General features: G+C 40.7%; 2 protein-coding genes across 2 annotated transcripts in view; one reads left to right on the top strand and one right to left on the bottom strand.

Moving 5' to 3' along the window:
• The window catches only part of LOC134437391 (uncharacterized), a 392,246-nt gene that overhangs the window by 360,349 nt on the left and 18,230 nt on the right, over positions 1 to 13,667 (top strand). The window lies entirely within an intron of this gene.
• LOC134437184 (uncharacterized) lies at positions 3,022 to 5,623 on the bottom strand. Its single transcript, XM_063186666.1, has 4 exons — positions 5,082 to 5,623; positions 4,167 to 4,322; positions 3,549 to 3,641; positions 3,022 to 3,410 (listed from the first exon to the last, which is right to left on the bottom strand). Exons 1-4 carry the CDS (start codon positions 5,604 to 5,606, stop codon positions 3,090 to 3,092), a joined length of 1,095 nt encoding a protein of 364 aa, XP_063042736.1. The 5' UTR covers positions 5,607 to 5,623; the 3' UTR covers positions 3,022 to 3,089.

The following is a 13,667-nucleotide window of genomic DNA, read 5'->3' as shown; positions in this document are numbered from 1 at the left end:
ATTTGATGCATCTAATATATTTGACTTGACAGAAGCTAAATTAAGTCGTTTGGCACAACATGATTAATTAATATTGGGTCAAGTTAAGTAATATGGTTTGAGTCAAAATTAAATATTCAGCTTCATTCAAGTTAAATTATTTACTTTTCAGTTTTGGAACCAAACTAAAATGTTGACATTGGTTCAATTTAAAAATATTAGTTTGGTTCAATCAAAAATATTTACATTGAACCAAACTAATATTCAGACATTTATACCACTTAATTCATTGGCACTGTGAAATTCATTTTTACATTTCATTTAAAACTATTTGAATCATTCCTATCACACTTACAACACACCACCCAACACCCTCGAGCAAGTGTTTTTTTCAATGTCATTTATTTCTCACAAGTCAAATAGGGGGGAAATGAGGTAGCATGTTAAGAAACAAATATGAACATTTATTATATGGTTGTGACGTCATCTGTCGAATGCTCCATTCATTTCAACGGGGCTCCCCAACGTTCGGACGTCTGTTATTTTTCGATAACGGACGGGTTGGTCTATAACAGACCGCTGTCAATGGCAACAAGACTTTTCACTGCTAAAGCGACTTTTCAACAAGACTCTAATCAGCTGCTGTGATAGACAGCACCCGTTGTCCTGGCTACCGCTGTCAATGGCAACAAGACGTTCACTGCTAAAGCCACTGGCTTGTATACAAGTCAGTGGCTAAAGCGAATGTTTCATATCACTCCGCAGGGGGTCCGGTCTTTTGTCACTCTAATCAGCTGCTGTGATAGACAACACCTGTTGTCCTGGCTACCTAGCTGTTGCCTAGCGGTGTTCCACAACGGCACTGTTTTGTTTTGCGCAGCAACAATCTTAACATTAAATAGGTCTAAAGAAATGTCCCCGCCATGTGTGAATCATTTAAGTATATCCATATAATAAGCGGGTTAACTTTCGGCGAGTCGGTCGCTTTGTGGAATAGCAGCACTTCAGAGAGAACAAGACCCCTCCGCTCCGCGTCGGGGTCTAAAGATTCTCTCTGTCGTGCTGCTATTCCACGGTAGCGACCTTCTCGCCGAACGTTAACCCTTACGTAATTGTTACTCCATATACATTTTGTTACATCCAATATAGATGAAAATAGATGGCTTACCAAGCAAATGAAATGGATGGACATTAATGGGCCACAGGGTCTTTCATTAGGCTAACTGAGGTATTTAGTATTGCTTAAGGAGTGGTGTCTCTCTAGAGATCATAGAGACTACTCAATACTCAGAACTTATAGCACAACATTAAATGGTACTCCATGAAAAGGACACCATGCAAGCAATTGCCACTAACATTGGTCTTCTACCTCTTAAATAGAAGCCAGTGGCAACTACAGGCTATATCAATGTACCATGCACAGTGATAATGAACACACCTTTGAATAATAAAATTGACAATATTTCAAAAAGTACACAAGTTATTTCCAAAATGTGTATTGAGTTTATATAACATCTGTTGAGCTTACACCAGGAAAGGAAGGTTCAGACTGTAACGTGAGCACAAGTCAGTCATCTGTATCAGTGTTTCGTGAGACGGGGCTTGTGTCCAAGTCACTGAAAACAGATAGAATACCGTCTAGGAAAGTCAGAACAATATCAGGAGCTGATTGTATGATCGGACTGGGGTAAATTCTTTGGCAGAAAATTTGTTGACTTGAGCGCAACCTCCATGATCAAAGTCACTCAAATCAGATGGGACACGTTCAATGAAACTCAGAACAATATCAGGAGCAGCCTGTATGATCTAGACTGTGGTCAGATCTTTGATCATGGGTGTTGAGCTCAAGTTAACAAATGTTCCACCAAAGTCATCATCCTTGTATTGTAGCCTGATGTCTCCACAATGTTTGCATACGTTTTGACCTGTTCAATAAGCTCAACTGTGTCCAGCATCCTTGATAATTCCATCCTCTCTGCACTTTCGCCACTCAACAAGATGAGGAGTCGGATATGAGCGGCCATATTGCTAAGTTGTGTTTGCTGTATTAACCTTACTTTTCTGTTGTAACCCCAACAGATGTTTTATATTCACACTGCACACACAAAAATATACATTACTGAGCAGTTTTGAATTCACCATTATGTTAATGAATCTTGGAAGTCATCTTGTTGGAACCAAGCGCCATCATAATCTTCTGAAAGGCCTCAAAGGTGAACCTGAAACCTCTTGCAAATAACTTGTGTGCTTATTGAATATTGTTCGAAAAAAGGGGTGTACCCCATCATTGTTGTACTGTTCATACACATCTGAACTGAAAATACTCAAAGGCAACATCACACCATGAAAATGACCCCATGGCCCCAAACAGTCAATCGCCACTGACATTTACCTCTAAATTTAGAATCTGGTGGCAACTACATACTAACTCAGACAGTGCACTATGATAATGAACAAACTGGTTGAAAAGTACAATTTTCAAAAATACCAATAAGTACACAGGTTATTTCCTAAATGTGCATAGAAGAAGTTTAACAATATCTGTTGCGCTTACAAGAGAAAAGTAATGCTAAGAATATAACTTGAGTATGACTATTGTCTATCAGTGTTTGGTGAGATGAGGGTTGTGTCTAAGTCACTCAAATCCAATGGGACACTTTCAGTTTCTATGAAACTCAGAACAATATCAGGAGCAGATTGCTTGATATTGACTGTGGTAATGAGTCAGATCGGAGTGGTGCTAAGTTGGATCTCAAGTTGTGTTGATGAATTAACCTTACTTTTCAGTTGTAAGTCAAACGGATGTTTTACCTATGCGCATTTTGGATATAACTTGCGTGCTTATTGATGTTGAAAATGTTGATTTTGAATCTGGGTATACTCGTTGTGTACTTTACATGTAAAACTTAACTGGAATGAAATATTTGCTCTTTTTTTGGAACGAGTGTCATCTCTTATCATATTGGGGGAAAACAAAAAGAAAAAAAACCCTCAAATTCCATCAAAAGCACTCCATGAGCTTGTACAATCAAGTGCTGCTGAGGTTGACTACCTCTTAAATAAAAGCAAGTGGCAACTACATGCACACACTAAGCACACATACATATACACTACTGTGCAGTTTTGAGTTCACCACTGAGTTTGCGAATCTTGGAAGTCATCTTGTTGGAACCAAGCTCCATCAGGATCTTCTGAAGGGCCTCAAAGGTGAACCTGAAACCCTGTGGATATTCCATGTTAAGAGCATAGCAAAGTCCAAAGAGCATTACCACTCCTGCTGCAACAGAAGGCAACTCATTGAGGACTTCCACACCATCAATGATAATCCCGACATCTTGGGGCTGTTGTAGAAGGCTTGAATTCTCTCTGAAGACGAAGACTGCCATGGTGGTCCTCTCCAGCTCCTGCACGGCTTGATCTTTCTGGGACACCTGAGGCAAAATATATGAAAAATGCAACTGAACAACTGCAATCTGGCACACCTCATGAATCACTACATATACATACATAGGTGGTCTCCCACGATTAATGAAGTTGAATAATCAGTGACGGAATATATCTGGACATACCATGTATTCCTTTAATAGGTCCTCCACATGTTCTCCTAGGTAGATGATGAGAGCTTTGAGGATGCACTCCCTTCTGATATTGGCATCAGCACCCTTCAGGGACAATCAAAACTGTTACTATGCAATGTGTAGGCTAGTCTAGCAACACAATTCCCAGCTCTACCATAAACAGTGATTTTACAGTGTGCGCCTGATCAATATTGAATCCATGGGAGAGATTCTACATCTGCCAGAGGCCACTGGTAGTTCCTCTTTAAATATGAAGACTGACTGGATGGCTCCCGTTTGGGTTTCTATACCCTCAAAGTAACTTTGGTGCAAAACACTCATACGTTTATTATTTTCCACAAATGCTACATGACAGTGACACCTTAAATTCTTAGTGACAGGTGCACAAATTAATTTCTATGAGCTACATATTAATGAACTCATAGGGCCACATTTGTTTTATTTTTTTTAATGGTTGAGTGAATATGGTGCAAAACAAGTTGGCACACAACCAAAATCCCATGTACATCAATTGCACATCAGCAAACCAATACATGACAGTTGCACCTCCACTTCATGTAGAAGGACAAAGGCTGTCGTTAGTGGTTAATTATATACTGCATATCATACCTGATCAAGAAACTCCAGGATCGTGGCAGTTTTTGCTTTAGTGGTCCCTCCCTTCTTTCTGAAGATCTTCAGTAGCTGCGGGGAGTGCTTGTCCAGGTGCGCCATAAATCTGGTCAGGAGGGGAACTGTAGTAACCCTCTGAAACTCTGCATCAACCTGCACACAAGAAAACAGTACGCAATACACTTTTAAAATTAAAGAATAAATGTGAAATATTTTTTTTAAAAACATTCTCATCTATGGGTTGAAAGGACCACTTCAGCCATTTAACATTACATTACATAAGCATTTAGCAGATGCCTTTGTTCAAAGCGAGTTACAAGTAGCAATTTAAACAAGGTAAGGCACAGTGTACAGTTGCAACACTGATAGCATTGTCCTACACAGAGTAAAGAAGAGGATGATGCATTGAAGTAGCAGAAAGTTTAAAAAGACATCAAGGTGCAGTGTACAGATGCAACACTGACAGCAATGTCCAACACAAGGTAACAAGGTAACAACATTTTCAATATGCTGTTGTATTGCTCACGCAACCCTTGACTTGCCAGTACCCGGTGATGCTGCATTTTTCGTCTCAGTCCTTTCCGAGATCTGAAATATTCTAATGGGGGCAGCATTTGTTTACATTTTTAAAATTCTTAACATGGGTCAACTCCAAATATTTTCCGAAAAAGGTATCGCTGTTTGCTAGTTGTCTGCTGGTGTTGCATAACCTTTTGGATGTTTTTGAGAATAAATCAAGATTATTATTTTTTTTAAATGTAAACAAACAGCTGCCCCCTTTACAATGACCAGGAGCTTGGAAAAGGCTGAAGAAAAACAATAATAATAATAATAAAAAGTCCAGGGTAGTGTGAGCATTACAACTTCATGTTGAAATTGACTGAAGTATACAAAAAGTTGTGAAAAGTGTACCTCTCCCATCTGAAATAAAGCTGGCCATCTTTCCATGAGGTTTTCGATGGTTGGCTTCTGATCCACAATCTCTTGCCTCCTGAACTGAAAAGTCCTGGCCATCTTCTCCCGTATGGTTCTCTCATTATTTCTTATCTTTATTTCTGTCAGAAGAGATGCTCTTTCTTGCTCAAGGTTTTCAGGACTGTCTCCGCTGGGTTGAGGATAGTAATTGGCCTCACCTCTTCTTGCCTTTTTGACATTCTTTGCTGGGAAGGGATCAGCATCTTCTCGTGACTTGGACTTCAGTGTGTTCACCATGAGCTCAGACGAAAGTCCATGTGACCTCAGCTGAGTGCGGTAGTTGTGCATCTTACTCTTGAGCTTCAGTTTCCATCCATAACTCTCATTGAAGGAGTCTGGTTGTCTCAGGCAGTGATGTTTCCTTGTCAGAGCCTCTGCAACATCACTCAGGTCTGCATCAGTGGGGTATGCCTTGTAAGAAAAAATCTTCTCTGCCAATCTTTCCAGTATGTCGGACAGCATTTTTGATGAAGGCGTCAGTCTGGTTTGGTTCTGTGCATATTCTGAATTCCCTCTCTGAAGTTGGCCTTCTGTTTCAAGGGAGAAGGGCGGGATAATGAACTCCTTTGGCCACGGCTCTTTTCTCAGTCCCTCACTGTCAGAGGAGCTGCGGCTGAGTATGACCGTGTCATCTGTATCAGTGTTTCGTGAGACCAGGCTTGTGTCTAAGTCACTCAAATCAGATGGGACACTTTCAATGAATCTCAGAACAATATCAGGAGCAGCTTGTATGATCTTGATTGTAATGAGATCTTTGATCATTGAGGTTGAGCTCAAGTTAACAAATGTTCCACCAAAGTCATCATCCTTGTATTGCAGCCTGACGTCTCCACAAAGTTTGCATACGTTTTTGACCTGTTCAATGAGCTCCTCAACTGTGTCCGGCATCCTTGATAATTCCATCCTCTCTGCACTTCCGTCACCCAACAAGATGAGGAGTCGGATGGGAGTGGCCATACTGCTAAGTTGGCTCTCAAGATGTGTTGATGTAGATGCCCAGTGAAGTTCAGGAAGCTGGAATCAAATCCTGGATGGCAGGAGAATAAAATATACAGAGAGAAAATATTAATTCACATTCACAACCACCTTGTGTCAACATGCAGCTGAGATGACAGCTTAGAGTTGCAATAAGCAAGATGCATCAGTGACATTTTAAGTTAGTCTAATATAACATTGTGTCCATGCCCCTTTTATACCATCAACGTCCCTGTCCGTCAGTCCATCGTCACAGCATGTCCACCCCTCTAGGTTAGTCCAGTCACACAGTGTATCCATGCCCCATTAGAGGTAAGTTAGATCATGTGATTATTTTAGAAGTTAATTTCCTGAATATATGCTGGGAATGAGTGATGTGACAACTATTCCACTTTTAAGTCATACACCCCCACACCCCCCACCCTCCACAACCACACACACACACATTGGGCGAGTAGGCTACACTGGACTCGAGAGAAAGACATGGAGCTGTCTGAAGGGAAAACCGTGTGTGTATGTGTGTCCCCAAATGTTGCCGCCCAGCATCACTTTATCATTTGGGTCCACTTAATCTCGTCTCCACTATTCATTTGTTTTTTTTCTGAACGTAGCAACACAACATTTCTACTGGCTCAACGGTATAACACTGGGCGCGTGTGGTCACTTCATAAGAAACTGGCCGGCATGCCACGACATATCTCTAAAACACAATGCATTCGGGAAACGTTGCCTAGTTCTTAAAGGGACACTGTGTGAGATTTTTAGTTGTTTATTTCCAGAATTCATGCTGCCCATTCACTAATGTTACCTTTTTCATGAATACTTACCACCAGCATCAAATTCTAAGTATTCATTATGACCGGAAAAATTGCACTTTTCATACATGAAAAGGGGGATCTTCTCCATGGTCCGCCATTTTGAATTTCCAAAAATAGTCATTTTTAGCTGCAAAAATTACTGTACTTGGACCATTCTAGAAAATATTTGTTTAATACTAGGTAAACTTTCATGTCAAGATCAAATTTGGCAATAGGCAGCCCAATTTCAATAAGCAGCATAATTGCAGTACCTTTTTTGACCATTTCCTGCACAGTGTCCCTTTAACCTACAGTAAATGGGGCCGTGTCGTGAACGAAATGCGTGAAAACCACTCGAAGACCCGAACAAATAGTTTAGTTCTAACTTGTGTAAATTAACAAGGAGATTACCGAGTGCCATCTGCAACAGGGGAGAAACGTGACTACACCTACGAAGCATGGCGACCACTCAGAAACAACACCGACCATACCATTCAAATATGGATGCACTCAGCAGTCTCGCTGCCATAAAACACCTTTTTACAATCACAGCGTTACATGGGTGCACTTTAAACATACACACGGACACACTTTTCACACACAAGATGAAGTAGCCTAGGCTTAATTGCTTATATGGCTTAACGTGTGTTGAGCTAGTCAAGTTCACGGTGTAGCCGAGCTAACAGTGGTGGAAGCGATTGGTAACCTTGCGAATAATATGCCTACCTTGATTAATTCCGGCTACACCCGAACAATGTAGCCTACAAATAGTTATATTTCTCACAAAATACGCCTAAGTTCAGAAATTGCACCACAACACGGCGAAAACCGTAAGCGTTTACTGGCATACAGCCTACCAATTTTAACGGAGACCTTCAGCTTGTTAGCCTGGTGACATTAACCGTCTTTTGCATCAACAAACGTGTAGGCTTCTTAAGACACGTTCACACCAGTTTAGGGTAGTACTCACCGCAGGTTTATTCTTCAATGAAATGCCAGCTAGGACGTTAATCATTCTTTCTTTCACATGTCGACGAAATGGACGGTCCGGAGCTTCTCTGATATCAAGCGCTTCTCCTCAACTTCTCGCCGTGCTGTGCTGGGCAGTGCGCATGCGCAATTCATGTTTGACTGAAAACGAAAATATTACATTCTTATCTCTTTCCTTTCAGTATGTTTTGAAAGGAACTAAAATATTTGCTTTGTTTCCTTTAGAAATGAAATTAATTCAGCCGGAATCAAAATTGACATCTCAATATGCAAAAAGATAGGGTTTCACAACCAAGTCAATAATTTTACTATGTATTCAATGGTAGTTATTAGCTTGAATGAACAGCTCCGTGCTTCTCTTTTTACAGTGTAGATATTGCACTGGGTACATCACACTGGTTGCTATGTTCTAATGATGACATGCACAAATTTGGCAATATTACATCACCACCGAATACGCTATTTTATAATAACTGTATTTCGATGATGTTTCTGAGAAAGTGAAGGGAAAGACCCATTTTTGTCATTGAGAAGCACATAGCATACAGTGCACACAATGGGGATTCTATTTTTGCCAAGGGAGCCGTTTATGGGCACCTCAGTCGAGGATGGGGGAGATTTCTGGTCACCTGACTTGAGTACATTTTACATTAAAGTCAACCTTACCTCCCTCCCCCCTTACACACACACACACACACACACACACACACACACACACACACACACACACACACACACACACACACACACACACACACACACACACACACACACACACACACACACACACACACACACACACACACATATGTACAACACACAGAGAGATGTACACACACACACACACACACACACACACACACACACACACACACACACACACACACACACACACACACACACACACACACACACACACACACACACACACACACACACACACACACACACACATTCAATAATAGGCCTACATTTGCCTGTAAATTTAAACATACTAAATTCATTCTTCCATATTCAGTCATTCATTCATTCTTTTCATTCTCTTTCGGTTCCCCTCCCCCCTCTCTATTTCTCCTTCACTCTCACATTTGATCTCTTCTCTTCCTCTTTAACGCTCTTATTTTATTTTTTCTCTATCTGCCTTCCCCTGTCTCTCACAATCCCTGTCAACTGAGGGGGAGGTGTGGTTTGTCTATCTGTTCCTGTCTATTGGTCAGTCATTTCCGTCACTCTGTTGAGTGCGTCGGTGGTGAGGGCGGCATGGCGTTTGCTCCTCGGCTGCTCGGTGAGTTTTGGTTTCTTTCTGTTTTCTTTTTTGGGCCTTAAACTTTCTGGTCAGCATGGTTTACTTCTTACAGTATGATGTGCATTGATTGTTGCATGAGACGTGTGGTGGTATTGTTCTCAGAACATTGTTTTTGTTTGTTTGTTTGGGTGTTGTTTGTTTGTTTATTGTTGTCTCTTATTGTTCTGCACAACTCATTGTTAGCTGAAATGTCTACACAACATTATGCAGCCTTACTGCAATATTACAGAGTCTTGAGTAACACATTACAATTCTGGTGACAGGAAATGTGTAATACATGTTTGTAAGGGTCGTGCGTAAGGGGCTTCATGCTTTTCAAATGCCTCCTTTGTGTTGGAAATGTGTTGGTTTGTGCAAAACTTTACTTTTAAGTCTGTTTTGTGTTCATTGTTGAACAAAGAGAGAGGTCCAGATCTTAATTTGAAATTCAGTGAGAGGGAGATTTCAGATTTTTTTTTTTCATCTCAGTGTCTGTCTGCCCATGTAAATAATTTGAATGTATCTAATGCTTAAGCTTGCAAATGCTTCATACTCTATGTCTACAGGCCTATTCTTCCTCTTGGTGCAAGAGCATTGGTTTGTGTAAGGACATAACTTTTAAAATGTCTCAAATATCTTTCTTGGCTATTCAGTCAGAGCATAGATATGATTTTGCATTAAAGGTACACTGTGTAAGATTTTTAGTTGTTTATTTCCAGAATTCATGCTACCCATTCACTAATGTTACCCTTTTCATGAATGCGTACCACCATAAGTATTGTTTATGACTGGGACTGGGCACTTCTCATACATGAAAAGGGGGATCTTCTCCATGGTCCGCCATTTTGAATTTCCAGAAATAGACATTTTTAGCTGCAAAAATGACTCTGCTTGGGTCAAACAAAACACATTAGTTTATTACTTAGTAAATGTTCATGAAAATATCAAATTTGGCAACAGGCAGTTTCAATGAGCAGCATAGTTATAGTACCTTTTTTGACCATTTCCTGCACAGTGTACCTTTAACTCAGAGAAGTGCTATACTTCCTGTCTGTGTAAAGCTATTTTAAACATGCTGTTGCGGTCGCTTTAATCATGCTGTTGTTTGCACATATGTTATTGTGTGTGAGAAAGTTTGAAGCTAATTTCTGAAAAATAAGAGTATAGTAGGCCTATGTTTGTTTCAATGTTTGTTGGTGACAAACAATTGTGTAGCACTACTACCTCAGTCCCAAAGTGTGTGCACTTTGTGCGGTGGTCACCATGACAATGGGACTTAAACCAGTTCCGATGGCCGTTGATCATACTGCACAGTGCAGACCACATCCAGCAATGCACAGTCCATGTCCTATCATGCACATTGCCCAGGCTCCCCCCACACACAAGCTCAGTCTAGCCACACACACGCACAGTATGCACACATGCACATGCAAACACACACACACACACACACACACACACACACACACACACACACACACACACACACACACACACACACACACACACACACACACACACACACACACACACACACACACACACACTACTATTATTATTGAATTATAGTTATTTTATAAGATTTGCATTTATTTCATTATTACATTAGGCCTAGGCTACCTATTACACTTGTGATGAAATATCAGAGAGCTGTGATTGTTTTCACAAATTAAAAAAACAATAATTTATCCATATTTCTGTAAAATGCCTTAAAAGGAGATATATTTATAATCTGTAGAAGTCCAAACCCTAATGTGGCAATGTAAATACTAACCACTGCACATATTCCCAGTTTAGTAATCTGCGGTGTCACTGTCAGTCACAGTCCATGGTTGGTGTAACACCGTTGGTGCACCAGAGCCATCACGTTCACTTTAGGCGCTGGGTAAAATAATCACTTGCAAAGTGATAAAAACATGAAACTTGGCAAAAGTGTGCATTAGAATATGCTCATCAGTTAAATTTCAAGGGTGGAGCCACCCAGAATTTAATTTTGCATAGCAACAGTTGCTTGGCAAAGCATTTTCCTGTAGGCTATCTGGGCTCCCAGACTAACCCGTGATCCTCACAGTCATGGACCCATCAGGCCCCACAGGCACAGCCCATCCTCCCCCACTAATCAGAATAGGCTCTCAAACAATACCAGCACTGAATCCCCCCTCACTCTATACACACACATAGACCCCAACTACCTTGTGCCTCTCTACATCACATACTCATAAATGTATGGCCCTCGCCTTATTCAAGCAAAGTCAAGTCAGCTTTATTGATGATTTCTTTACATGCACTGATCATGCAGAATACATAAAGAGAACATATATTAAAAAGAGGTATTGTGCATTTTCAATAATGTCCTAGTGTGACAAATCTGACATAGTCACACTATTCCCATCTCACTCCCAGCACACACAGCCCTTGTCCTCCCACAGTCCATGCTTGCTTACCATCCCACTCCAATGCCCAGGTCAAACCCATGACTTTTCTTCACAGTTATACAATCACTTTGGCACTATGTTACTCTTATACAATAGTTAGATCCGGTCGAATTATTTCACAAATTCTGATTGGACAAGAGGCGTTCTACACGTCACTAGGAGTGAGGGTATCCTCCAACACTCTATGAATGACTCTTCACATCTAATAATCACTCCGCGACCAAAGATACAAAGTAACCGTTACACCAACATTCCATTCCATCATTCCACAAAATACATAGGCCCTACATAAACAAGCGAGAAGTAATCGAGGAAGTTGACAGGTAGCCTGGAGAAGAAAAAAAGAATAGCTATGGACGAGTTTATCATTAATTTCGATCTGAAGTATGAATCAGATGATGTGGAGAGGGAGGAAAGGGCAAACATGGAGCTTACACCAAATATCTCAAAAAGAGCAACACAGAGAGAGGAGAGTCACCAGAGAGCTGGATCACAGTGATGCAGAAAATGACAGGTTGGGAATTTTAGAAGGTTTTTGCAGGTGAAGTGTTCATCTCACGGTTATCGTCTGGTGGATATACTGTATATTTGTGTGTGTGTGTGTATACATCCTTGTGTTGCTGTTGGCACGTTGTCACTGGAGGGTCACTGGTCCAGTACAGTGAGGAGACTTCAATGCTATTGATTATGTCCTTGTTTGCCATTTTGGATAAAATGTAATGTAACTACGTTGCTTAGGGTAATGGCACCAGCTACTGTAAATGTAGATGTACATGTAGGACTACATGAATGTGACGTGACGACCATCCTTTACTTATAGGTGTGCCTAGGGTGACTGAAGTTGACTCTCTCTCTCTCTCTCTCTCTCTCTCTCTCTCTCTCTCTCTCTCTCTCACTCACACACACACACACACACACACACAGGTAACTTTTCTGTTTTTCCTCATTGCTTGTGACAGACTCTAGGTCCCTCATCATGTTATTAGCTGGAGTGGGAGCTCTGATCAGCGTGATAATCCTGGCCTCTGTCCTTTTCTGTGTGTATCGCTCAAAATATGGCACAGGTAAAGTAGCCTACATGAACAAACACCAACAGACAAAACAGTTACATGTACAGTACTGTAACTGGACAACAGAACGGCAGAAGTTACTTTTGAACAAAAATGTATTTGGCAAATTAACCTTTAAGGACTTCCTTCTGAAGATGCTAAATTATTAGAAATTGTAGCACAAAGACATTTTGCTGACTTTATTTGTTTGTATTATTTGCAGGGGGATGTCTGAGAGCATCTGCAACGTGAGATATTTATAATTTCCCCATAATCTCTGGATTGTCTTTACAAAACATACTGCATGCACCATGAGAGCACATGATTGTTGTCTGATTTCCTGTAGAGACCACCAGCCTCAGCAGCAAAGCACCAATCAGAATTCACCACAAGGCCAGAGAACCAATAAGAATTCAGCTCAGGATCAGAGGTCCAACCAGAATCCAGCATCTGACTCAGTGTACATGCCTCTTCAGAACAGTAAGAACAGTTACACTATGGTGTGTACTACGCATTTAACGGTTTTATTGTTGTGGTTGAGTTCATGCAATTTAGTGTTTCCGCACAGGAACTGCTGACACGTATGAGACTATCACACCCCTATACATGCCACTGCAGAGAGGTTGGTGTCTTCATTCTTTGAAATTTGTATTTTTTGGTCAATATATGGCATTTTTAATGGCTTATCTCCATCTGAAACAGGTGCATCAGATGTCTATGAAACTATCAAACCACCCAGGAACCGTGGTGAAGGTACATATAACACTCCTCAAGATCTACTAAGTGTCTCTATTTGGGATTATTTTAGAAACAAATGCTAAGTTATTTTCTGCACCTTTTTCCTCTTTATAACTCAGTTCTTAAGATCTAAATGCCTTCATGCATATAGGAGTTGTGGAAGTAGTGATTTTCTTTTCCTCCAGATGATAATGAGGACTATGATGATGTCACTTCCCCTGTCTAAACCAGAGGGCTCTACCTGAGTTATATGG

Source organism: Engraulis encrasicolus, chromosome 21 (genome assembly GCF_034702125.1).
Source record: "Engraulis encrasicolus isolate BLACKSEA-1 chromosome 21, IST_EnEncr_1.0, whole genome shotgun sequence".
Taxonomy (NCBI): Eukaryota; Metazoa; Chordata; class Actinopteri; order Clupeiformes; family Engraulidae; genus Engraulis; species Engraulis encrasicolus.
This window is presented reverse-complemented; position numbering and strand designations above follow the sequence as displayed.

What these genes read in the sequence shown, in the direction of transcription:
- LOC134437184 (XM_063186666.1), bottom strand. Translation starts at nt 5,606, where the DNA reads ATGCTGTCCGACATACTGGAAAGATTGGCAGAGAAGATTTTTTCTTAC. An exon ending in CTTTATTTCAGATGGGAGAG is followed by an intron (nt 4,323 to 5,081) that starts GTACACTTTTCA and finishes TCTTGTGTGCAG; the next exon opens with GTTGATGCAGAGTTTCAGAG. An exon ending in TCCTGGAGTTTCTTGATCAG is followed by an intron (nt 3,642 to 4,166) that starts GTATGATATGCA and finishes TTGTCCCTGAAG; the next exon opens with GGTGCTGATGCCAATATCAG.